The sequence below is a fragment of the Perca flavescens genome, chromosome 17 (genome assembly GCF_004354835.1).
Source record: "Perca flavescens isolate YP-PL-M2 chromosome 17, PFLA_1.0, whole genome shotgun sequence".
Classification (NCBI taxonomy): Eukaryota; Metazoa; Chordata; class Actinopteri; order Perciformes; family Percidae; genus Perca; species Perca flavescens.
This window is the reverse complement of record NC_041347.1, coordinates 23,272,562-23,300,013: the sequence shown is the minus strand read 5'-3', so window position 1 is coordinate 23,300,013 and position 27,452 is coordinate 23,272,562. Positions and strand designations below refer to the sequence as shown.

Here is a 27,452-nt window from a genome sequence, read left to right as displayed (position 1 = left end):
TGGAAATTAAATTAAATGAATACCTGTCTGATAAGGAGTTATGTGTTGGACTAACAAACTATAACGTGTTAATTAGTGAGCTTTAGAGGTGCTTAAGTGGATTAAAAAAAAGTCAGGCTGCTTCCCCATTTCCAGTGTTTATGCTAAGCTAAGATAAGCTAACAAGCTGCTTGATAGCTTCATAGTCATCAGATAGGAGAGTCAATCTTCTCATCGGTCACCGATATGGAAAAACATTTAGATCTTTAGTGCAAAATGAATAAGGGAAAGTATAATTATATATATTATAATCTTCTACTTTCTGGATAGCTTCATTAAAGCTTTATTGTTGGTTGATTAGCTCCCTGTGGAGCTCTATCATAGCTTGCAGACATATTGATCTCATTGGCGGACCTAACGGTAAGAAACCTTTGCACATTTAACATGATATAAAACAAAAGCAGCTTGATTAAAATGTCATACTTCACTCAGACATCAAACCTTCAGATGTGATGTCGAACTGCAGGCTCTGGCTAAGCTTTAGTACATTTTCACTACATTTTTCTCATGATGTCATGTATGTCACCTAGAAATGTGTGTTCATCCTCAAAATAATAACTGGATTATAATAGTTGCTTCTTACATACTTTCTTTGGTTCTTTGGTCTACAAAGGTTATGATGTACAAGATAGATCCTTTTAGATGTCTTTGACGTGATCCAGCTTCACCTTCGCCTCATTACGATGTGGACAGCAAGCACTAAACATAGTATATGTCTTGGCTGACAAGAGCTCTAAACAGTCGAGCTATTTCAATCGTCTGGGTTCCATCCTCTGTGCTAATGGATCCATAAACCTTTTCCTGTTTTTTTATAAACACCCCACTATTCTCGCACTCTTTGAACTACCTCTCTTCTTTTCCCAGTTTCAACAATAATGATTGAAAGGATGTTTGTGATGTATAAAAGGGACTGTCCTTGAAATCTATTCACTCTTCATTCAGATAGTAAAAGCTACTACAGATTGAGAAGCAGGTTTACTTGAGGAGAGACTTATTTGTCCTATCAGTCAATGTTGAAAAGTGAACTTAACCGTTTTATCTCTGTATCTAAACTACATTTTTTTGGAGTCATTTGGAAATCGTTGTCTGTTTTAGCAAACATTTGTGCAAATAAATGTTTTTTGCACAAAAGCCTCTATAAACAGCCTAAGTCATTTATTTGTGATATATTTTAAAAACGTTAAATAGGGCTTTACTACTGTGGACAGCTTATTTTTAAACTGAGTCATTAGAACTGATTAAACCAGAAGTTTGCTATTACAAAATGAGCTGGGGTAGCTGAATTATTCACAAAACATCACAGGATACTCTGAACATGCTCATGAGGCACCTGAGTGCAACGGACCTTTTAATAACGGGGCGAGAATTCCGGCTGTGCATACAAATTCTGCAAATGGTGCTCAAAATGCAGGAGTACAATCCTTGAACTCAGGCTCTTTCTGTGCCGAAAAAAAAACTCAACACATTTAAATAATTTCTTGGCACTCTGTGTGTCCTTGTAGTGCCGTCTTCTTTATGCATGTCTTTAAAGGACACATCTTTATTGCTACTTTCTGGATGATTTCCAAATTATTGTGAATGCTGTTCTAGTGTCAGAGACAACATTAAGTAACTTAAACATTTTACTTGACACACTCGACTGAAAGCGAGTACAAAAATACACTCAAAACTACTAGTCATGTCATTTGTAGTTAGTCTGTGGGTCTGGCTCTCATGTACTGTAGGAGCAGTGGGAGGCGTTTTACATGTCTGTGCCCTAGGGGCCTGTTGTTTCATAAGGAAAATACATGTTTTCTGTACAGATACACTAAAATGAAGACCGCCACCAACATCTACATCTTCAACCTCGCTATGGCCGACGCCTTGGTCACCAGCACGCTACCATTCCAGAGCGTCAACTACCTGATGGGGACCTGGCCGTTTGGAGACATACTGTGCAAGATGGTGATGTCCATTGACTACTACAACATGTTCACCTCTATCTTTACGCTCACCACCATGAGCATCGATCGCTACGTCGCTGTGTGCCACCCAGTCAAAGCGCTGGACTTCAGGACACCGCGTAACGCCAAGATTGTCAACGTCTGCAACTGGATTCTCTCCTCGGCCATCGGGCTGCCTGTAATGTTCATGGCCTCCACCGTCCTCTCTCGTAAGCATGTGCACACTCAAGCACTGTTATACCTACACTGCAGGAAGAATTGTGTTTGGACTACATAAAAGACCTCTGAACATTCAGTATGTGATGCATAATAATACACACTGTATATCCTTTATGACAACAACAATAACAGGATAGAACCAGGTCTCCTGGAAACAATTATAAGCTAAAAAAAAGTAGCCTCCAACCCTCAAGTAGCAACCATGCACAACAGAGCTCATTTCTTTTTTATTCCTTGGTAGATGATGAATTCTACAAGGTCTCACAAACAAATACAAGGACTAAACAGGAAGAAAACACTTTCCGTTTATTCTCTGCATTCCAGCCTTAAAGAGCAATGATGTATTCCAGCAAACTCTAAAAGGAGACAACCCAGATGAGTTGCTTAGGTTTTTCTGTGTAAGTGCACAAAAGACTGAATGCTATATGCCTGTTGGTGACTAATATAACTGTCTGCGTTAAAGAGGCCACCAAAGCCAGGCTTCTCTGACGGCGTCTCTGTGTAAGTGCAAATGTAATGGAGAGACAACTGCCATTGAAATTGAGTGTGATCGCGCTCTTTTTGGAGGAGAGAGGCTAATGAGAGATTTACTGACTCGGTGAAGTTGTAACTCTGCATGGTGCTAAAATATGTTTATTGCTTTAGTGCCACAAAATATTTTTAGGGGCATTTCTATGCCTTTATTAGAGTTTTGGACAGTTGAAAGATGACAGAAAATGAGCGGAGAGAGATGGGGAATTAAACGCAACAAATGGTCAGAGTCAAATGTAGTTTCCATTCAAATGACTGGAAGAACAGAGAGGAGAATTCACACTACATTAACCTCTGAAGATAGACAGACGAAACAAAGCGCTACATACAGAAGAAACGTTGCAAAAACTGTTTGTTTACATCCACAGCAGCTAGCTGTTTCCAGTTAACAAAACAGCTGTGTACTACCTAAGCAAAGCAGGCAGATAAAGTTAGCTAAAGAGAAACTAAAAAGCCAGATATTTCCCTCAGGAATTGGTGGAGCAGCAAAAGACAAGCAAATTAAATTTTTACCTTGGTTGTTTTTTCTAATAGACTAAACAATTGATCACTTAATCATGGAAATAATGCACAGACTACTAACATGTGTATATATATATATATATATATATATATATATATATATATATATATATATATATATATGCGTACAAACCAGATTAAGCAAACACATGTCAGAGGAATAAAGCACAGATGTTTAAAAGAACTACCAAGTGAAAATAGAGTTGATACAAATAACTTCTTGTGAAATTGCTTGTGTGGAAGTAATGAATGTTTGTGTCTCTATTTACTTGTGAACATACAGCATGTGTGCATGTGTGTCTCCTCACCCTGCACAGCCTCCAGTATTGTTGACTGCAAGCTGATATTCCCCATCCCCTCCTGGTACTGGGAAACCCTGCTGAAGATCTGCGTGTTCATCTTTGCCTTCATCATGCCCGTCCTCATCATCACCGTCTGCTACGGCCTCATGATCCTCCGGCTGAAGAGTGTGCGCATGCTGTCGGGCTCCCAGGTTGAGAAAAATCTGTTTTTCTTCTACAAACATGGGCCAAACTTAAAAATTATATTTTGTATATTTTGTGCCAAAGGCTTTTAATTAAATGGAAATGAAAATACCTGACCTTGGGTCTACTAACTACATGACCTACACTGTGTACACAATAACTAATTGATATTATCATTAAGAATAATGAAGCAAAATGCAAGGCTGCCCAGAGCTTGCATGCAAATATGGTGCACTCATTGCTCTCAAGAAAAAAGCAATAAGGGAAAATCTACTTAAGCCTGAGGTTGGGGCTCAGTTTGAATGAATTGCAGTAGAAGACAAAATGACCCAAAACAGTAATTTTGAAAATATTTACCAAACGCTGGCTGCAAATCATGTGCACATTCTAATGAGGATGTATTTACAGTAGATAAAAATGGAATAAAGGTGGTGGTAGATACACTATGCTCCTACTAAAACTTCAGCCACCACTGCACTTTTTCTTAACCACTTTTCTTCCTTTCCATCTTGCTTTTCTCTCTGCCTTTTGATCCTCTCCCTTTTACCTCTCCTCTCATTGCCCTCTAACCATCTTCTCCCAATCCTTTCTCTCATCCGCCATCATCCTTCTCTATCATTATTATCTTTCATACTTCACCTTTTCTCATGCCTTCCTCTTTGCACTTTGTCTTTTGTCCATCACTCATCTTGTACTCCCTATTACCCCCAAACATCAACCCTCTTTCCCACACACACACACACACACACACACACACACTCACACTCACACTCACACACACACACACACACACACACACACACACACACACACACACACACACACACACACACACACACACACACACACACACACACACACACACACAGGAGAAGGACAGAAACCTGCGTCGGATCACCCGCATGGTCCTGGTGGTGGTTGCCGTCTTCATCGTATGCTGGACACCCATCCACATCTTTGTCATCATCACAGCTCTGATCAAAATCCCCAACTCCACGCTGCAGACTATCACCTGGCACTTCTGCATTGCCCTGGGCTACACCAACAGGTACGCATTAGACAAATATTTTCACTGTAATATTGAAACTGTTAGTCCTAACAATTCCGGTATAATAAGTGGAGATTAATCATTAAAGCTTGGTTACAGTAAGTGTAGATAAAAGGATGCTCATTATAGGAAAAATTGTGTTTTACAGATAAGAGCAAATTGCATTGACGTTTTGATAACGCACATTTGTTGGTACATGGTTTTATGCAATGACTTAAGTTGACCTGTAGTTAACCCATGTTATACTGTATATAAAAGGTAAAATTGATGTTGGTGAGTTTAGGGGGAAGCTGATTTTCTTGTGTTAAACTGTAACCTTGTTTTCATCCCCTGCAGTAGTCTGAACCCGGTTCTTTATGGCTACCTCGATGAGAACTTCAAGCGTTGTTTCCGTGAGTTTTGCACCCCGAGTCCCTCAGTGTTGGAGATGCAGAACTCGTCCCGATCCGGAGTCACAAGCCGCAAGCTCCCACAGCGCGAACACAACATTGCAAACACAGGAGAAAGGTCCAATCAACAGGTAGACGTTGTATGTGTGTATACATACCAGTTCATTGCATCTAGGAATGACTAGTTCAACATTTTTGGAAATGCGCTTATTTGCTTTCTTCCCAGAGTTAAATGAAAAGATCGATACAACTCTCGTGTCTGTACAGTAAATATGATGTCACAGCCAGCAGCCGGTAAGCTGAGCTTAGCATAAGACTTGTTGTCACCACAAAGTTGCCAGATAACCAGCGAAGACTGCACAGAAGTCCCTTTGCCTGGCCAAGAAATAGTCCGGCACATAACCTCCCATAAAACCACAAATTGTTTGTTTTTTAACCTTGGGACAGAGCAAAGCAAGTTGTTTCCCTCAGTTTCCAGTCTTTATGCTAAGCTGAAGACTGAAGCTTCAAATTTACTGTAGACATAAGAGTGCATTAATCATCATTTTAGGTATATGGCTGTTAACAGTCATGTAAAAAAGGTTAATATAAATATACTGTACATAACATGAACATACTTTCTCTTCTTTTCCCTCCTCTCTGCAGGTATGACTAGCCTTGGAGGGGTCGTCAGACTCTCGCTCTTGTGGGGGCGTTGCCAACGACGATCTCAACTCAGAGGTCACGCAGGTCACCACAGGGCTCTGACCACGCAAACACAAAGTGACACGTACATCTGACAATCTAGGACATGAGTGAGCACTGATAGCACAGACCATTTAGGCAATGTGCTGCAGCTTACTTAACTGCAGCTCTGCATCAGGTCAGGCCATTCACCTGCCAAGCAGTGTTACTAACTGCATGGCTGTGCAAGGCTTTTACTCTGAAACCGATACAGATGTTTTAAGATAGATTAAAACAGAAAACAGAGCATCATTACAATTCTCCTCTTAACCGAAGAAGCTGTTGCACTTTTTGTGCATTAATGCTATTACAGCTTTTAGTTTTCATTATTGCTATTATTACTATAATATATACTATACAGACTGAATATGTCTATGTATATATATATATATATATATATATATATATATATATATATATATATATATATGTATATATTGTTACCTTATATATATAATATATCTGTATGTGTATATATATATATATATATATATATATATATATACATATATATATCTGTATGTATATCTGTGTTTACTGGACATATTCAGTCTGTATATATATATATATATATATATATATATATATATATATATTATATATATATATATATATAGACAGATCTATAAAAGCCACTCACAAAAAGGCACTTATATGATGTTTTGTTCTGTATGCTGCAGACAAAGCTGCCTCATTGATCTATGCCTCTTCTCCTAACCCTCATATCGCTAATTCTCTAGGTTGTAAAAAAATAAAAAATAAAAACTTTTAATTTTCTTGTTTGCAGAGTTCATGTGACTTCCCTCCAATCTGTTACAGTTGCCCCTGATGTTTTCTTTTTTAAGTGTTTGCATGTGTGAGAAGTCTGGAAATGTGGATTTATCGGGGGTACTGGACAATAAAAGATCTAATCTGATTTTGGACTTTTTTTTATCTAATGCTCAAAGGCTCCGTGGCTCCCTCACCACATGAAGACATCACTGGACAGCAGGTGACAGAAAAGTTATTTACAGCACCAAATGTGCTTCTTATCCAGCTTCTATGTGGATTTCACCCTATTAACATTGTTTTTCATTGATTGATCTGCACAGCACCATGCTGGCTTTGGTCACTTCAGGAAGACTCCCCTCTCAACCCACCTGACCCTTTGTTGTAATTCCCTGCCCCCTCTGTCTTCATTATTTCCTTTTATTTTTCTGTTTTTGTTGTCTCTGTAAAGATGTTTTCTACCCATAGCTGGATTCATCATTAAATAGACATACAGTAGAGCACTGTATGTTCTCTCTACTGAATTTGACACACTTCTGAATGTACATAAGGGAAACCCACTGTGTTACTCACACTGGATCCTTGTACTAAACTTGGATCATCTAAACCAGTATACACAACGCCCATTTGCACAGCACACATATCGTGTTATTGCAACATACAGTGTGAACACATGGTACTACCCGTGAATGATTAACTACAGCTTAACAGCCATTACACCAGGTATGGGTTCTGAAGAAGTTAACAAGTGAGTCAAGCAGGATTGTACATATATTGTAATCTTTAAAATTGCATGTGCTTACATGTTGTGCTGTATGCTAAACTTGCCAGTTGCCTTTACAGTAGCTCTACTCAAAATGATGTGTTTTATTTTTAACGATCTGTAAAGATGAACATGATTGTATTTATCTCTCGTGTAAAATACTATAACTTCTCTGTTGCTGAAAATTATTTCTGATGATCATAGTGGACGAGCAAGTTATTGTGCTTCTAAATATAACTTTTGTCATATTGAATCTTAGTTGTTAACTGAAGTGATGTATATTAATCAGAAAACAACGTGCGTAAAAACCTTGTGAATTTGAAAATGGAAAATGTATGCAGAATTTAACTTTATAGACTGTTTCATGTTTTTTGATTGTTTGTTCTGACTGAAAACGTATGTATGAGGATGTCACGTTGTACATACAGGCAGTGTGTATTTTGCATCTCTGCTTTCAATCAATTTTGAAAGATTGTACGATAGACTATTATTTTTAGTCTTTCACACCCCCAGCTAACACAACAGGAAAAAACGTGTAAAAACATGTGGCCAAATTGTCTAAGATTGAAATATTACAAAAACTGCAGCTGAGTTTTGCAGAAATGGGGCATCGAGTGTCACATGCTGTATTAAATGCAGTGTTTATTGTGCAACAAAATGTACGTTTCTTTTTGCAAAACACATCATGTACACAAAACTAATTTTGATGTGTCAAGTGTCACCTTTTTTATGATAAGTAATAGTGTTACATTTGCCAAACATTTTGGTTAGTCCTCAACTAAAAGCTATTTCTCTTTTAACGTTAAAAGTGAAATCATACTGTTTGAAACTACAAAAAGTTGCTAAGCAGCTACGCTGGGCTTTTTTAGTACAAATTACATTCTTCCTTAGAATACAAATAACACTAGGAGCTAATTAGTCCTAGAACAATGCTTTTATTTTATTCCATGGATCATCAACTGGTGAGAATGCTGAATTTCTGCTTTTGTTTACATCTGTTTGAAATATATATCATATATTGTGTCATATATATGTATATATATATATATATATATAACCTTTTTGCAGCAGGCACTTGGTGCACCATACATAATACACTCTTGAAGGTAAGTTTAAATAAAATGTATAAGATGCTGTCCATGATCTGTACCCATGCCACCATTTAACTGTTTTCTGTCATTTGCTTATTTACATGACTTGTGATTCAATCATGACTTAACTTGTAGTCAAGTCTTAAAATGGCATTTCTTGTATTCTAATGTACAGAGGATAATTCCTACTTTATGGACAACACTGTAACACAATACATAAAATGTTACTGTTAATTCATGCATTTTCTATGTTATAAAATATAATTCTAAATCTCACTGAATGCCTTTTTTTTGTTGCATCAGAATAAAGTATCATCTGCATTAAAGTGTCTTTTCTTCAAATACATATATTCCATTCTCAAGTTGAAACATGACACAGCTTTAAATCTATACTCTTAACGACGAATAGTACAAATTACAAACAGATAAAAATGAATTATGAGGATATCAACCTAAACAATACTTTGTAAGGTCGAGACAGACATGGTGGCTGGATTTGACAATTCAAATCAGTTTGAGGCTGGAGCTTTTTTCCCATCAATCACTTGTTAGCTCCTAGAACTACAATTTACCACCAAGTGATTGCTGTAATGTATAGACTCATCGTTCAGCCATAAGGTGCTGCGTCAGCACAGTGTGTGTGTCATTTGGCTGTGGATTCAGATGTCACAGCAGAAATTTTGACTGGTCATTGCAGTAAAAGCAATGGTGTAACAAATAACATTAACAGCTGCAGGTCTGTTCCAATTTAACTGTCCCAATATGCCATTGCAGTGAGCTAGCATGCACAATAACAGGAACTTGAAATTTGTACGCAAGTAATTGTTTGGTATGATAAATGTCCTCCATGTCTGTGAGGGAGGTGTAATGATTTTTAATGTCTTTGATTTTGTTTTTGTTTGGCATTTTCCCTCTTGGTAAATCCTTTGGAAACCTTTGACAAAAATCTTTGGCAGGTCGAGAGCTGAGAACAATTATGTACATTCAAAGGGCATGTATATATAATCTTTCATCATTATTTCTGCACAGCGCATAATGGAGTATGAAGTAATATACTGTATAATTATTTTGCAATTTTGCATTTCATCCTACAAACCTTTGTTATTCTGTGTTTAAAGACCTATATATGTAAGTGAGTCATCTACCATACTGTATTCCTCCCTGTTGTGAGTATTTCAAAATCAACTATTATTCTCAATTATTAAGCCCGCTTATCAGCAGGTGTGTTTCATTTTTTAGACCTCTGCTCTTCTCTGACACTGCCCCCTCGCTCAGCAAGTGGGCATTCGCATGACATATGGTGCTACGTATAACCAAGTGTCGAGGGGAAGTGAAAGAGAGCATCTCAAGGACTGAAACTGGTTTCCACACTATTTTATTATTTCACACTGGGATGCCTTGATTGCAGTAAAGCAAGCTTTGATTCTTTCACCACAAAAAATGAAGTGATTTTGTAAACAGTGAGGAAAGTTCTGTCGTGGCAGAATTTCACATCAGATTTCATCTGAAATTCAAATGTGTTCAAAAGGTCATGCGTGAATATTATCAACCCAGGCAATATGTGAGGTCACCGTGGATTCAATGTGTATGCATGCATGTGTAGTGTGCATGACGTGCTTACACTGGTGTCTGTTTGAGAAATCGTCATCAGTACGGTCTCAGACGGGCGTGGGCGCGTTTACTGTTTGTCTGTGTACATGCCTTCAACTCCATCCTGTCATGAATGGGGCTGTCGGGGAGCCAGGGATTATGTTATTGGAGATGGCAGCATGATTAGTCCTGTCATAGCGATTATTATCAAGTGGCGTTGAATGTCCCCTCTTCCTGCAGAGACGGTGCTCTCATTCAGACGTGATGTTGTGAGGCTGTCCTTGTCTTTACGGAAAACTAATCAACCAAACCAAAGCTAATCAACCAAAACATGACCTTATATTTCAAAGCCTTCGTCTCAAGAAAAATGAGGGTCTGTCTCAGAAGATTAAAGAACATTTTGTTTTTACAAATCCTACAGAAATGGATACTTTGGCTCATTCCTTTTCCCTTAACATGCTGTTTTGCATACAGGTAACAGCTGATTACTTACATAAATATACACATTCTGTTATGATTTCCTTTTATTATATTAGACATATTTAATAAGGTCATATATTTAACAGAAGGTCAAACATTTGACATATTTAATCATCTCATTACGATGCTGACATGCTTCTTCAACATTGCGTGATAGTTTGGGACAGTGCCTAAGGAGTGGCAGACCGGGGTGGTGGTTCCCCAGTTCAAAAAGGGGGACCAGAGGGTGTGTGCCAATTACAGGTGTCTCACACTTCTCAGCCTCCGTGGTAAAGTCTACTCCAAGGTGCTAGAAGGAAGGGTTCAGCCAATAGTCGAACCTTAGATTGAAGAGGAACAATACGGATTCCGTCCTGGTCGTGGAACAATAGACCAGCCCTTTTGGGTGAAAGTTTTGTGTTTTCCACTTAACTTTTTCCAGAAAATTAATTCTGCTCCCCCGCTTGAAATCCTTGTGTTTTGGGGCTTGTAGTTATAAATATGTGGAATACATACAAATTACGGTGCATTTATTTTCGTAGCTATATGTTCATGACAGCAGCCTGCGATATATTTATTATCTGATATCATTGATTAAAAGTGCACATTTTCTACACTTTGGAATCATGTTTTTGAAAGGATTGTCATATAATATGTAGAATACCACAGTACCTGCAACAGGCATTGCCTAAATAATAACATTCAGCGCTGTATCTGTACTTACAAGAAATGTGATTCCTTTTCATTTGAGAAGGTCACACAGTGGTTATCCGGTTATTGGCTTCACATTGCTGTTCTGCTCTGAAGGCTCCAGGGAAAGGTCTTGTTTTATCGTTGCTACTGCTTGTGGATTTTCTCAGGTCATAACCAACACCTTGAGTGAACAGGCTCTTGACTGATCATAGCATGTGACCATTGGAAAAATGTATGAGTTTATAACAGCAAATAGACATAAATCCTTCAAGAAACACCAAACAGCAGGCGAAAGATGGAGTGAGATTGAATGTTCAAGAGGCGTGCCAAATCCGATTTAGGTCCCCCAGGCTTTAATACCTCAACAACTCAGCACTGTCATAGAACATTAGTTTCCTCAGGCTATTTCACACCAAGATTAATGTCTAACCGGCTCTCATCGTCTGACAGAGAGGAACATTGCATTTTGCTGTTGTGGTTCAAAGCACATCAGGAGGATGAGAAGTGGACGTTGTAGAGGCAATCTCAGGTGTGGTGGGGAAATGAAAGTCATGGATTGTCCCAAGAAAACATACTGGAAGTAAGCCAGAAAAATGAACCAGTCAGTTGGTCTGACTAATGTACCAGTAAGCAAATGACCACTGAGTCCTGTAAAGCTTCCATCCACCTCATTACTTTGTCCGCCAATGAACCAGCCACCCAGCAAAAGCCGCCAGTTTGACAACTGACCAATGAGCTGCCTCGGTTTGTCCACTGACTAACCAGCCATCGCTGTAACAACCCTACAGGGTGTAATTTGTTTGTACTTCTTGTCTCTATCTAACTCAGATGCCTGTTGGTTGAAATTGGCTCTGTGTAAGGCAGTTGGTTTAAATCACTGGAAGTTTCGCTGACTCCTTTTTCAGCAGGACTGAGGGCATCCTGGGGCACAGGAGTCATCCAGTCAGGCAATATTCCCATCCATCCACCTGATTTAATTACCCTTTCCTCCTGCTAGTGCATAGCTGTTCCCAGGTCTGCTCACTAAAAGACTGGCTATTATTTTACCTTAGATGTACCTATGCAAAAGTGTAATAACAGGACATCTATCTGGCAGAGTACAAAACAATAAAACTAGAGGAAAAGAATTTAGACTGAATCTATACTCTTATGCACGTAGGCATACATGCACATACAGTATACACACACGAGTGAACCTTCATTGCACTACATACTCGTGTCCTTTTCTGACACTTTTCAGCCACTTTGGAGCAGTTACACACTTTATAAGGTGCATTGTACAGAGTAGTTGTAATCTACAAAGGCAAACTCTACACTATCTGGATTGCATTAACAACCCAATTTCTGCTGAATTTCAGTGGTACACAAACGTTCTGTGTACTGTAAGTGGAGCTGAATTGATACCCACTAGTACTATTCCAATACTAATACTTACGCTTGTGATAACAGTGTTAATCACTTTTTTGAAAATAAAGCCTCAATCACAAAATGGGTCATGGGTTATGAAAGATATGGGTATTTACCAGGCAGGAAGGGTCTACTATAAGATGCTATTAAGTTGCATTATGATAATGCTAATTGTAGGATTTTGTGTTGTAGGTGGTCTGTAATTTCCTAAAAAGTTAATAAAATCTTAAATATTTAATAATGACTGGAAACTTTATCCTCCATTTGTTTTTAATGCTTGCGAACAATTTTTTTTTATTTTGTTTTACATTTTTTCATGTTCAGACCCGCTGTGTACTGACTAAAAGACAATTAATAGAAATGAATAACTCAGGAAGTATATTAGGCACTATCTCCACCAATAATTACACTAGCACTAAAAGTACTAAATTACATTTCCTGGAACCTTCCTATGAATTGAGAGTTACATATTAGTTCCTTTCTAGGAAATTCTACACTGTAAAAACGGATTTTGGAGGGTAGTAAATACAACACATGTAAATTGTTTAAATTTTACTGCAAATATATTAGTCAGTAAGCAAATATACAATAATGGGTAAATTCTACCTACATTACATATTTTATAACAGTAACATTTGCAGCCTAAACAAATATAATAAAATCTACCCCAAAATGATAAGTCTGCAGTTCAAAGTGCACATGCGTCAGTGCTGGTTCTTGGCCAAGATCGTTTCACTGGCGGGACACTGGAGTCAAGCTGTTCAGTTTAGCTAAGGTAAGATTCCTTTTTAACAGGTTGCTGTGTGTAATAAAATTATTTAATGGTTGTTTTAGAGTGTATATTTGGCTTGCTTCTTTAGGCTGTTAACAAGTTACTCATTAAAAGTTAGCAAGCTACCGAGTGCCAGCTAGCTAGCTAACGCCAGAGTTGAAAGGCTAACGTTAGCTTCTAATGTTACTAAAACGTAGCAATGTGGAGATAATTGGAAGAGATGTTGGTTACGTTACTTCAAACTAGCTAACGTTACCTGTCGTGGCATTTGACAGTGTCACAATGTAACGTTATTGCTTTCACGGCTGAACCATGTAGGCTCTAAATGTAAGCTAACTGTTAGCTAACATTACAGGTCACCTAACGTTAGCTAGGTAGCCGGATAGATACAGTAAGGTTACCTAATAGTATTGATAAGCCCCGACATTACATGCTTTTGAGAAAATATATTTTAGGCCAACCTTAGCTACATAAAGTTTGGCTTACTCAGCTTTCATCTTACCAAATCCGTTTGTTATTTAATATACAATACAATTGAGATAGGGGTGGATAAAAAAGGGTAAACTCAACTGTGAGGGCAGTGCAACAACCGGTCAATCTCTGTTACACGCATACTAACTACAATATACACTGTAAATGAGGTGTGTGTGTGTGTTTATATATATATATATATATATATATATATATATATATATATATATACCTTGGGGAACATCAAGAAGATCTCATCCAAGATTGCTAGGTATGTTATTAAATGATCGATCAATTCAAGGTATCACATGGTTACACATAGGGTTGGCCTGATACAATTGTTTAATTTCCTATAACACACACACACACACACACACACACACACACACACACACACACACACACACACACACACACACACACACACACACACACACACACACACACACACACACACACACACACACACTCCCCACATTAAGACAGAATTGGAAGGCAGTTTCGTCCCTGGCACACTGCCTGGAGGTCTGGGCTGTAATGTAGGTCTGCTACTCATTATGGGACAGACATGCCACCCCTTCTAATGTCAGTTTAGTTTGTAATGAGGCAGGAGGTCTATCCACAATTAAAATCATAATGTAACTTGGTTATATTAATAATGCAGGTTTTTAAACCAACATACTTTATGCAAACTTTCTCACATTACTGCTAATCAGTTACTAAAATAGGGTTTTAAAAACATTTGAGGTGAGAAATAGGTAATAAAGTCACAGTTTTAATTTGTCACTGAATTGTATTGAAGTGCTGATTATTAAAAACAAACTCTACTTGGGTTGATTTGGCTTAACCAAGAAAACATTATCAATAAATGTATTGGGATAGTATCTTGTTATTGTCCTTAACTTAAAAGTTCATTTTTTTGTTTCTTTTTTTAACATGGAGGATGAAAAGGAGGACAACATGGACTAAACCATGAAGGTGCTTGTGATCCATAATCCTGCAGCCAAGGAGCATACAGAAGATGTGTTGATTGCGATGGAGGGAAACAAAGTGCTGAACGTGTGTGGAAACCGAACCAAGGCATGTGTGCTGTTGATGGGATTGATCTACGCTCTCAAACTTGAGTATTCCAAGAAGCTTGAGTATACTTAAAGTTTTTCAGAAACTCTTTTGGTGCTTGACAGAGCAAAGATGCTCAAGAAGGTCCAGAGCCTCAAAAGTAAGCTAATGATGAACTGTTTGTCACCGTATTCAGGCACAGACTGTTTCCTGGGAACTTACTGTTGGTGCTGAAGAATGCTCACTGTACAATGCAATCAGACAATTTCATCTCCCAAAGAGCAGTGTCACATTGAAATTCACTACATTCAAATGCATATCATCTCATGGATCAATGTTATTCAAAAGATACATATTGGTTGAGCAAGGACTGAACTCAGTGTGTTTCTGACTGGTACTAGGCTGTCAATTCATTTAACCAAAGGGACACGGTGTTGAGATGTGGAAAATGCTGTTTTTTGTTCAGGCACAGACTGACTGGTTATCTTCAACAATCCCATAAGGCTTTGCAAATATCTGCATATGTTCCTCAAACATATAAAAAAAATGTAAGATGTTCATGTTTGGTATAACGAACAAACTGGAATCCACAAATGAAGGGTTTAAGAAACTTGTTTCAGTGTAATATGCAGAGTGGAGAGGGTTCTTTTGTACCTCCTCCTTTCCTTATTTTTTTGAACATTTCATTAATTAAAAGAAATTGACATGATCAAATATCTCCTGTGTCTGACAATAATTTTTTTAAAGTAAAGTTTACCTTCCCTGAATAAGTAATGATTAATTACTCATATTGTTCAATTATTAATAACAATTATTAAGTATTAAGTGCTTACAATCAAGAGGTAATGTTACTTACTTTTTATAAGTAATCAGTTGTGTAATGTATTGAGAAATATTAGGTAGACTTTACCTAATTTCTTTTAGTGTATCATAACTGTTAAATGTAGATATGCTTCACTCAAAACATGTGTTGAAATCTACCCAAACAGACTGAGTGCAAATTGTTACCTCACATTTATTGAGTAGATTCTATAGGTTGCTTTTTACAGTGTAGGAAACAGTGGGACCCGTAAAATGTTTCTGAGATATATATATATATATATATATATATATATATATATATATATATATATATATATATATATATATTTAACAGCATATTTATTCAGCAATATCTCTACAGTGTCTTTTAATTAAAATGTAGTGCAGTGTAGTTATGCAAATTGTTGAATATTGAGGTACGGACTGCTACAGACTGAAGGAAATAGAAACTGAAGAAAAGGCCTGTTAATAATGATCATGATCAAACACACACACAGAGATAATGCAAAGGAGTAGCATAATGTAACAAGTTGAATAACAGCACATTTTATTAATCCCCCCTTCTATCTCAATTATTCTCCTTTAAGTGGATTTCAGAAGATTAATGACTTAATTGTATCTTTATTCTCATTCTGATGCAAATCCCACATCGTTTACCCATTGTCTGCTGCCCCATTGTGCATTCACCTTCTCTTATGCCAAGGGGCTGAAGATAGTCTAGTTTTGTCTTTCAAACCACACTGAACTCTTTACTTTTTCTATTTTGCCCATAGAGACTGAATATGTTGCACAATGCATTATACCACAAACATAAAAGGAATGGAAGGCTCATCCGATCCTTTGTTCTTAATGACTTGCCTATAAAGATAAAAGGTGAAATAAATAAAAAGGTGTCTTTGACCTAACTCACTCAGCGGCATCTGCCAAGACGTGCTATCAGAAATGTAATCTCTACCCCTGTAGATCTCTGTAGATGGTGCAGTGTGACAAATGGATGTTCCTATCTTATCACTGTTATCCTTCATATCGAGTTATTCTCCTCAGGTATTTTCTACAGAGCGGGTGAGCTAAACAGACAATCCAGTCATGAGCAGAAGTCCTCATGAAACCTAATTAAATAGGTATGCTGTCTAGTTTAATCACACATGAAGGTGAACTTTAATGATAGGATCTTATACCCAGATGGATGCTTTTTCGATACCTAAACTTGAATGCCTAGCTTTTAGTACATCAGTGTAAATTAACCTCTGATGGTTTTACTTTCCCTGCATTTATAGAGTTCCATTATCACTGCAAACTTTGTTGATTCGTTCTGGGTTTCTAGTTATTTCTATTAATAGCAAGCTGCACACATAAAAAAACAGACACAGTACCAATAACAATTATGGACAATTAACACCTTTCCTACATGTACCATAACTTGTAAATGCTCAGGCAATTTCCTCATTGTGTGATTTGTGGGAACAGATGCCAAAGTCATCTAGAAACCACGATCTAGAAAAATAGCTGTAAATCTTTCACTGTACTTGAATGGGGGAAAAAAACAGTTCTGGGTAAAGGCAGCAAAAAAGTGTTTGCGGGGTTCATGCACCATATCTGCCTTGTTAAGGTGGTCTGACTCTGTGGATTGTATCTGCTGAGGACAGCACTAACACTAGGTACTACTATGACTATTGCATTCTGCTTCCTCCGGCACTCTCTCCCCTGCTGTTTCTAATAAGAAACAAAAAAAAGGGGAGTTGACTCAGTTCAACAAGCATAATCATACGAATAATTAAAAAACCTTGAAATTGATAAAGAACCTGTCAGGTCATTATTTAAAGTGCTCCCATCAAGAGTAAATATAAAATATAATTAATAATGTTAAAAATATATTAGATATTTCTCAAATAACATATCAGATAACCTGAATAAAAAATTACCATTTCTAGTCATTATAGAGCTTTGGGGATGAATGCACTTTATAAGTACTCTATAAGTAAGATAAACAACAACTCTACTCAAAATGAAAGCAACAATAGAAATATTATATTAGTAAACTTTCACTGCCATTTTTCACCGGCAGTGATGGGGTCAAGGCTTTGTTCACAAGGCCCTATGTTCACAAACAAACAAAGGGAGATTGACGTTTCAAATGCAGTTTGAATGATAAAAATGTATTCAGCCACTGTGGAGATGGAATGGAAGTAAAAAAACAACCTCTGTCCACAAATTTGAGGGCAGAGGTTTTAAGAATATAACATAAATGGGCTGTAAGCTGTATGTGGGTGATTTCAAAATAACTGACCAAGGGAAACATAAACTATACATTTGACCTAGGGAAATAAAGCATTGCTGACAAGTAAAACCCTTTAAAGGGTCTCCTTAATCATGTGATATATTAGGAGAATATTGAGCCGGGGAAAATAAGACGCCAAGCAGCGTGACTCTAGGGATCTATTGGTCTGTCCTCCACTTTGGTCCAGACTGAAATGTTACTGAACTACTATTTCATTGCCATGGAATGTTGTACATTATGTGTACAAAATGTATGACCAAATAAAAACTAATGACATTCCCACCAGTCTCAGCTGCACTGTTTAGTGCTAATTAGGAAATCATTGGCATGCTAACACGTTAAACCAAGATTAACATTGTAAACATTATACTTGCTAAAAATCAACCATTTAGTGTTGTAATTGTGAGCATTAGTGTGCTGATGTTAGCTTTAAGTTAGCTCTAAGTACTGGTATGCCTACAGACTAACAGAGCCACAAGCATTTAGACTCACTTGTTTCCCTCATGATACATTACCAAATCATGGAGTAAAGTAATGTTAATACCTGAATAGTCCAACAAGGGCATCAGATACAACAGAGCTGTTTGCAGCCTGTATAAAAATAGAAGCGATTTTACCAAAAATGTTACCTTCTCCGTCGCTGAGAACGAGAGCAAAGCGCGTGTCCGCTTCAACCTGATGGAGAAGATGCTTCAACCATGTGGACCACCAGCAGAAAAACCTGATGATGCCTAGATTACACTGGAGTGAGCTGTGGCTGTTTTTTTACAGGATGTTTGTGTAAACACCAAAAAAGTGTGTTAACAAAAGAAAACTTAGTTACCAAGAATTTGACACACTCACAGAAAACAAAATGTTGTACTAGCTAGATGTCGGGGAAAACGGACATTACCATAAAAAACAGCAAAATAAAGCATTTCTTATGTGTCAATCTGAGGCAAAAAAAAGCTTAAAAACAGATGAAACTATCCTTATTAATTATTAGACCTGGTACACCTGGTTAGGCAACACTGGCCATGCAAATTTTAATCTAAATTTGAAAGGAACAAAAGGTTACCCCCATTTGTTTCTCTCCGGTTCATTTTACAGGTGGAACCTATCGGAAGTCATCGTTCCATTGCATTGCCACGGAGTGCGAACGGAGTAACGTATTATTTACATCTTCTGCCTTCGCTTTTACATTCTTTACATTTTATCGAGTAAGTATATTTTGCACCTGAAAACTATATGATCACTAAGCTAAAAATAATAGTTTAAGTTAAGGTTCGATGAGACTTTATTGGGCTAACACGAGCTAGCTAACCTCATGTTACTGTTAGTCAGAAAGCCAACGTTAGCATGCTAACTGTTTCTTTGTAAAAGCGATGGAGCTATTTCTCCGGTACTTACTATGTTACGGTTATATTGAACAAGTAACTGGCTTAAGCACAGACACAGTAGTTCATTTAACAATGACTAAGCTAGCGAGATAGCAATATAATCGCTTAACTATTATATGGTTAATTCGATCTGTGCGCCTCTGAACTTAAGTTATGTCCTTGCTATATCGTGAGACCGTTGCATTTATATTAACATGATACGTACTGTGAACTTTTGCACATCCCCTCATCAATAATTTCGCACACCCTGCTCTAAACCCTCCCACCTTCTTTCCCTTTGTAAAACACCCATAATGTACCTACTTGTTAATTGTTTTTTTGTTAAGTTTCCTTTTACGTACTTTTCATTGTTATATATGTATATGGGCTACAATGCAATTTATTCTGGAACGATTCAGTTCGGTTTAATGAAATGATTAGGTGCGATATGATTCAATCTGATAGATACAGTTAATATCCGTTTAATGTACACGCATTGATTTCCCGTTTATAACTTAAACCAATTCTATAAAAAAAGCATTGCCTACCTTCAAATAAATATATATTTTGTAAAAGGGACCAGGGAATAGTAAAGCTAGGACATGCTAATAGTATACACTTTAACTTAATTAGCTAACCTCTTTAAATAAAAAAACAATCCTCTCTATACAGCTCTCTCTCTGTACAACACAGATAGTTGCAGAACCAGATGTACACAATGGTGGAACACTTAAACAACAGACGCGATACCAACTCAATTTATTTGAACACTACTGTAAAAGTACTAACTTACCAGAAAATATGTACTTGTTTGCTTATTGAAGTTACCTTAGGAAGGAAAATAGCTGACGTTAGCCATGTTATCTGCCTCGGTAGCAGCCTGACGTAATTATTTCACCAATGTTAGATATGCTACGTCAACTCTCATAGCTGATGGCAAGTGTTCATTCAAAGACAGCGTTACGTTACCTTGAATTTGTTTGGGGCGTCTGTGCTTTTTCAGTAGCCACGTAGCCGGCTTCAGTCTTTTTAGACAGCCACAATGCACAAACACACCAACAACAGGAGGGGGTGGGGCCATGACACTACCATAGACAGTATATAAGAATGGACCAACAGATCCCGTTGCTCTGGACGGAGACCAGTGAAGGATATTAGAAGCACTTTTCCGGTGAGCGCTGAGCGTTACTGCGCAGCCTCCAAGTGAGCTCGAAGACGTAAATGTGACGTGAGCAACCTGTCTGAAAGTTGTAAGTCTTCTGGTAGCTGTGCCAAGAGAAATCTCAATCATTCCCAATCTTGCAGAGATGGAGAGCGTAGGTATATGTAAGGAGATCACATGGGCACAGGCTAATTATTGCTAACTAAAATGCTAGTTAACATTAGTAATTAAACAGCTCATGTAAGTCGAAACTGCCTGCGAGCTTCTCCTGTACTATACGGTAATTCCTCTACTGTGACACAATCGTTAGCCTATTTTTATAAAAACGTCTGCTACAGAGCCATAACGTGAGGTACAAGGTAATGGAGCCTTTTATACATAGTCGTGTTTCTTTAGAAATAAACAATGGACAAATAGAGTCTTTAAATGCTTCAGATGTAAAGTTATTCGCTGTCAAGTGACATCAAAATGAATGCTAGTCAGTGGAATGCTAACGGGAGGTGATCTCTTTGTAGCATCAAAATGGCGCCATAGGAGGTTTGAAGCTTACCCCCTTGGACACTACGCTACACATTGGCAGGCAGAGGGATTTCTGACCGGCACTTTCTGTCCACGACCACTCATATAAAAAAAAAAAAAAAAAAAGCTCACTCCGCAGGAACAGTTTAACAGGAAACTTTAGTGGTTTTGAAACTGACTTTTTCAAACCGTGGTATACCTTAAAACTAGTAACCGGCCCATGCCTAATTTACACCGATGTCCGTGTATCTATGTAGTCTTATCTGTGATAATACAACCGGATACCGATTCGTATCGGGGAATCTTTACACCCCTAATATTTATGTTCTTGACTGTATCAGTACTTTGCCTTTTTGTTTATTCCCTTTTCAATATGTTAATTTATGCACCTAATACACCAAGGTGGATTCCTCGCAATTGCATATGATTCTGATTACATTCTGACTTTTGTCTAGAGCCTCTGGGACTCTCATCGCCGCGAGAATGACAGACAGATACAACATTCACAGTCAACTGGAGCATCTTCAGTCAAAGTACATCGGCACAGGACACGCCGACACCAGCAAATGGGAATGGCTGGTCAACCAGCACCGAGACTCGTACTGCTCCTACATGGGACATTTTGACCTGCTCAACTACTTCTCCGTCGCTGAGAACGAGAGCAAAGCGCGTGTCCGCTTCAACCTGATGGAGAAGATGCTTCAACCATGTGGACCACCAGCAGACAAACCTGATGATGCCTAGATTACACTGGAGTGAGCTGTGGCTGTTTTTTTTACAGGATGTTTGTGTATGATTCTTTTTGTTTGTTGGACATACAACTTGATTTTCTGCTAAACATATTTAATGTTATGCTCTTGTGAAATTTCTGACCATAAAATTAACCTTGTATAACCCTGCCAAGTTGGCAACACTGAATAGATTGTCCATTTACACAACATAAGATACCTGGACACAGATCTTCACATGCATCTTGCATCTGGATCACTGAAAAACCTTGTTTCTTGTCCCGTACAGCTCTGCAGCTCTCCGGCAAATTATCAGAGAAGATAGAAAAGTGGCATACTATCATCTTGTATTAACTGATAGCTGTATTCACGATTACATTTTCTGTTTTGTTTTAATTAAAATTCATACGTTACCAATTAAAATGTATTTTCTCATCATGAAGTCAGTGCCCAGACTACATACAGATAGGTGACCCATTCAAGTTAGAGCAGCACAAAGTGAAAATGTCTTTTCTTTACGTTGCTGTATTACTGAGTTAGCATTACAGGGAGGTCATATAGTCGCGATGAATATTTTGCTCAGTCAGAAAATCATTAATTTACAATAATGAAATTCCATTCACATTTGGGGTGAAGACAAGTGTTGCATACAGTAACTTAGCCCTTTTTTGGACGTATTGTGAGCTAAACCGGTTATTAGTGTCACTGTGTCACGACTCACGAGCCAAAGCATCAAGAGATTGTTGTAGCAACCAGCATAATGATATTGTTGATTTATAGCGCATTTCCTGAAACCCATGGACAATGTACACAAGTACAGGGGGACAAGGGAAAAGAAAATAGTAGGCCAACACAAACACGGAATAAAACGTCTATATGGAATGGGAACGTAATTTAATGTTGGCTATTGGCGTACAACCAATTGTTTGAAAGCCCGACCGAGATTGACTCGGTCTCGCCTGTCGTCTTTCACTGTCCCTTTTAGAATTTAGTTCTTCGTTTAATTTCCTTTTTTTCCTGTGATGGTCCTGCCCCAGTATCAACCATAATTACAGCAGCTAACTTTTAAAATAAAATAAAAATACAATTAGGCCTATATAAAGATATATATATATATATATATATATATATATATACACACACATATACACTCACCTAGAGGATTATTAGGAACACCTGTTAAATTTCACATTAATGAAATTATCTAATCAACCAATCACATGGCAACTGCTTCAATGCATTCAGGGGTGTGGTCCAGGTCTAGACAATATCCTGAACTCCAAACTGAATGTCAGAATGGGTAAGAAAGGTGATCTAAGCAACTTTGAACGTGGCGTGGTTGTTGGTGCCAGACGGGCTGGTCTGAGTATTTCACACTCCGCTCAGTTACTGGGATTTTCACACACAACCATTTCTAGGGTTTACAAAGAATGGTCTGAAAAAGGAAAAACATCCAGGATGCTGCAGTCCTGGGGGGCGAAAATGCCTTGTTTATGCTGGAGGTCAGAGGAGAATGGGCCAAGTGATTCAAGCTGATAGAAGATCAACTTTGACTCAAATAACCACTCGTTACAACCGAGGTCTGCTGTAAAGCATTTGTGAAGCCACAACACGCACAACCTTGAGGCGGATGGGCTACACCAGCAGAAGACCTCACCGGGTACCACTCTTCTCCACTAAAAATAGGAAAATGATGCTACAATTTGCACGAGTTAACCAAAATTGGACAGTTGAAGACTGAAAGAATGTTGCCTGGTTTGATAAGTCTCAATTTCTGTTGAGACATTCAGATGGTAGAGTCAGAATTTGGCGTAAACAGAATGAGAACATGGATCCATCATGCCTTGTTACCACTGGGCAGGCTGCTGGTGGTGGTGGTGTAATGGTGTGGGTGATCCTTTTCGCCTTCAGAATTGCTTGAATTCTTTGTGTCATTGATTCAACAAGGTGCTGGAAGCATTCTTTAGAAATGTTAGGCCATATTGATAGGATAGGGTCAAACACAGTATTAGGATGGTGTTCCTAATAATCCTTTAGGTGAGTGTATATATATAGCCGTAATGTGCAGAGTAATCAAAGTAAATTCCAAATAGGGCTTAAATGCCCCATAGTCTGGAACTGTAGAAAATACAGTAGTTTTGTGTTGTGAAGCTTAAATTCATAGTCATATGATACATGTAAGTATACGAAGTTACATTTTTGCATTGACATATTTTACAACAAACTTGAGGTCAGTTTGGAAAATGTAAACTGCAGGCTAGAACATTAACAACATCCAGCATAAAGCAACTGCATGTACATATATACTGCACAGCGGTATGTTTTCAGCAGTGAGTTTCATTTGTTTGGCCTTGCAGATTCATTAAGCTATTGTCTACCTACACAGTCTCTCACATGCACCACATTCAGGCGCACACACACACACACACACACACACATTTGTACCCAATCATCCACCTACACATTCAAGTGCACAATGATCAGCTGTGCATGCCTTAAACATCGTGATACGCTGTGTCTCATTATGTCTGATTGTGAAGAAGTAAATTAATACATTGCTAGATGTTATCCATGTTCTGTTTATTTTATAAAGAACAGCATGTCACTCAAGTACAAATTGCTTGGTCTGGTACTTTTCATTGAGATATCTGAAAAGCAAGTACTCTCAAGCAGTGGCCCCTTTTTAGAAACTGCAATGAAAACAGACATTAAGACAGTTATTCCAGTGTTGCCTTTGATCACCTGACTGTCTGTTTAATATGCTACTAGAAAATATTTGTTTTAATGTAAACTGTCTCAGGGTAGTTGAAGTAGAATAGGTGTTTGATTTGAAGCTGCAGTAGGTACAAGGCTCTCGCATAATTTTGCAAATTCACACACAAATACTGACACTTGGTGGGAGAGGATGCTATGCATGACTCATTGTTGGATTGAGAGACAAGTCATTGGGTGCCAAGGAAGCTTTTTTGTTGCGCATCATGTCTCATTGTGTGTGTGTGTGTGTGTGTGTGTTAGAGGGTTACTTAGTGGGGTAAGTCCTCGCCATCTGTCCTCACTGTGAGAGTCGTGAAGACGGTGCTGCCAAGTCAGTCAGGCATGAAAGCAGCGTGAGGTCTCTCATAAACTGCTTGACTTGTTCTCTCTGAGCACATAAATAGAAGTCTGCTCCTTAGTTTCCAGTGGCCTGTCCAGTGACATAAGTGGAGATGGACTCCTCCTTTTTTAATGGGAATATGGATTGCAGGTGGGTGTACTTTGATTACAGGCTCTCAAATACAGCTATAACACCGACGTTGTAGGTGAAGCACTCAGAGAGAGAGAGAGAGAGAGAGTATTCTCCAGTCTATGGCTTTCTCTAAAGAAGACAGCAAGGACACATTGTGTTAACAGAACTGAGAGAATCACCAGCAGATAGGAGATACTATTCAATAGGCTGATCAGGATGACTCCTGCAATTTTCACTTCGAGAAAGGTTTGATCATCACAAGGTTGTTCATTTACCATGGTGAGAAATAGTTTTTTTCGAATGTGAAATATGTCTTTACCAATACATAAAATGCATTTAAAGTGTTTTCATAAAGCAAAGGGAAAAGTGTTAGTGAAACAGCTTGCTCAGTTTTCTTTTTTCCTTCTGCCGACCTTTACTGTAAATACAATGTCCTGCCTGCCAACACACACATACACATACACATCATAAAGACTTTTACAGTGCAGGGACATCAAAAAGTTGTGTATACTCATAATACACATCCCGAGGTGAATATACTGTATATATATATATATATATATATATATATATATATATATATATATATATATATATGAAAATCTACTAGGCCCCTGAGCGGATGGATGGTTCCTAATATTTCTGGAATAAAATGTGTTTTGTTTTGTCTAAATGTATACTATTCATATTTTCTACTTCCATTTCATACCTATCTGGTTTTGAAGTCCACAAAAACAAAAATCCCAGCAGCTGTGCTATATTATGAGACAAACCTGGAACCAGCAGAAATAGAATTTGGCTTAACACACAAAAACAAAATTGTCGTCCTTGTATATTTTCAGCATAGTGTTTTTAGGGTAATAAAGTAAAAAAAAAAGTTCAACTTCGTTTGAAGCAGTTTCTTCCCTTTTGATGATGAGGATCCTTCCCACTGGTACTGACATTAGTGGCCTGCTTGGACAGCTCAACACCCACTCAGTCGATCTGAATGATCATTATCACCTCACCTCTGTGACCACTCAGACCCTGCAGTGTTTTGATAGTGGGGGGGGGGTCCAGGACCCTGAGGCGGTACTCAGAGTTACTGCTGCGGGACCCCAAGTCATTGTTAATCTTTTCATTTTTTTCCCCCCAAAAGTTAATATGCATGAAAATATACATAAACATGAGTCCAACATATTATTAGGAAAGATAAATTGGCATATTTGTGATTTGAGGTTTCACTGCGCTACATGTATGTTTAACATTAAAACATGATGTATAAATATATCAATAATCATAATTTTAATAGCTTAATAATGTATGCACCATAAAAAGGTATGTATGAAGGCTTTAGGCCGCCCTACACGTTATTGTAACAGTTTAATACGCAACTCAATTTTATACAATATGTTGTGTGGGGGTCCCTGCTCCGTCTCTATTATAAATATATATATATATATATATATATATATATATATATATACACTCATATTTACACATGAGTATATATATATATATATATATATATATACACTCACCTAGAGGATTATTAGGAACACCTGTTAAATTTCACGTTAATGAAATTATCTAATCAACCAATCACATGGCAACTGCTTCAATGCATTTAGGGGTGTGTTCCAGGTCTAGACAATCTCCTGAACTCCAAACTGAATGTCAGAATGGGTAAGAAGGGTGATCTAAGCAACTTTGAACGTGGCATGGTTGTTGGTGCCAGACGGGCTGGTCTGAGTATTTCACACTCTGCTCAGTTACTGGGATTTTCACACACAACCATTTCTAGGGTTGACAAAGAATGGGCTGAAAAAGGAAAAACATCCAGGATGCTGCAGTCCTGGGGGGCGAAAATGCCTTGTTTATGCTGGAGGTCAGAGGAGAATGGGCCAAGTGATTCAAGCTGATAGAAGATCAACTTGCTCAACTGACTCAAATAACCACTCGTTACAACCGAGGTCTGCTGTAAAGGCGTCCTTGGCCTTTAAAAACATTGAAGACCCCTGGTTTAGACAATTAATTCTATTCCTACACATGACCCTAAAAAGCTAGTTACACTGGAAACTGCATTGACATCTCTGTGTGTTTACATTTTTAAATAGTATCTGGCACAGTGTATGGCATCTTCTAGTAACCACTTGGCCTTTCTGTGTTCATGCTGATGTGAGCATCTTGTTCGGCTCTCCTCTGATTACGCAGGACCTCAGCCAAATGGTTAAAAGGTCCAGGCAGCACATGCACCCTCGTCAAATATTACTGCTCCCACAATCCAATTATCTTTGCCCTTCTCTGCCACCCACCTGTTTTATCTATCTATCTGCCTTAACCCTCTTTCTCCATTGTTCTCCTTCAGTAAACTCTTATCTTCTTTACTGTTTATGCCCTTCTGCAAA

The 27,452-nt window shown here is 38.0% G+C and overlaps 2 protein-coding genes across 6 annotated transcripts in view; both read left to right on the top strand.

Moving 5' to 3' along the window:
- oprm1 (opioid receptor, mu 1) overlaps window positions 1-8,394 on the top strand; it is a 30,121-nt gene extending 21,727 nt beyond the window's left edge. For 2 of the 4 annotated variants that reach the window (XM_028604064.1, XM_028604066.1), the window contains exons 2-7: window positions 1,842-2,191; window positions 3,572-3,747; window positions 4,609-4,787; window positions 5,124-5,307; window positions 6,847-6,890; window positions 6,991-8,394. In XM_028604064.1, coding sequence (XP_028459865.1) covers window positions 1,842-2,191; window positions 3,572-3,747; window positions 4,609-4,787; window positions 5,124-5,307; window positions 6,847-6,890; window positions 6,991-7,042 — 985 coding nt within the window. In that variant the 3' untranslated portion in view covers window positions 7,043-8,394. Of the gene's footprint in view, window positions 1-1,841; window positions 2,192-3,571; window positions 3,748-4,608; window positions 4,788-5,123; window positions 5,308-5,821; window positions 6,200-6,846; window positions 6,891-6,990 lie in introns of those variants that run through there. The other 2 variants (XR_003694768.1, XM_028604065.1) reach the window with 2 other exon arrangements.
- Window positions 8,395-19,126: 10,732 nt separating this feature from the next.
- On the top strand, window positions 19,127-22,262 carry sf3b5 (splicing factor 3b, subunit 5). Of its 2 annotated transcripts, XM_028603687.1 has the most exons (3): window positions 19,127-19,271; window positions 21,567-21,866; window positions 22,129-22,262. In XM_028603687.1, exon 2 carries the CDS (start codon window positions 21,595-21,597, stop codon window positions 21,853-21,855), a length of 261 nt encoding a protein of 86 aa, XP_028459488.1. In that variant the 5' UTR covers window positions 19,127-19,271; window positions 21,567-21,594; the 3' UTR covers window positions 21,856-21,866; window positions 22,129-22,262. The 2 variants fall into 2 exon arrangements, with proteins under 2 accessions (XP_028459488.1, XP_028459487.1); XM_028603686.1 differs by having other exon boundaries at window positions 19,129-19,271; window positions 21,567-22,262.
- The last annotated feature ends 5,190 nt before the right edge of the window (window positions 22,263-27,452 follow it).

Bases quoted from the DNA above. Each gene is read 5' to 3' on its own strand.
- sf3b5 (XM_028603687.1), top strand. From the start codon at position 21,595: ATGACAGACAGATACAACATTCACAGTCAACTGGAGCATCTTCAGTCA.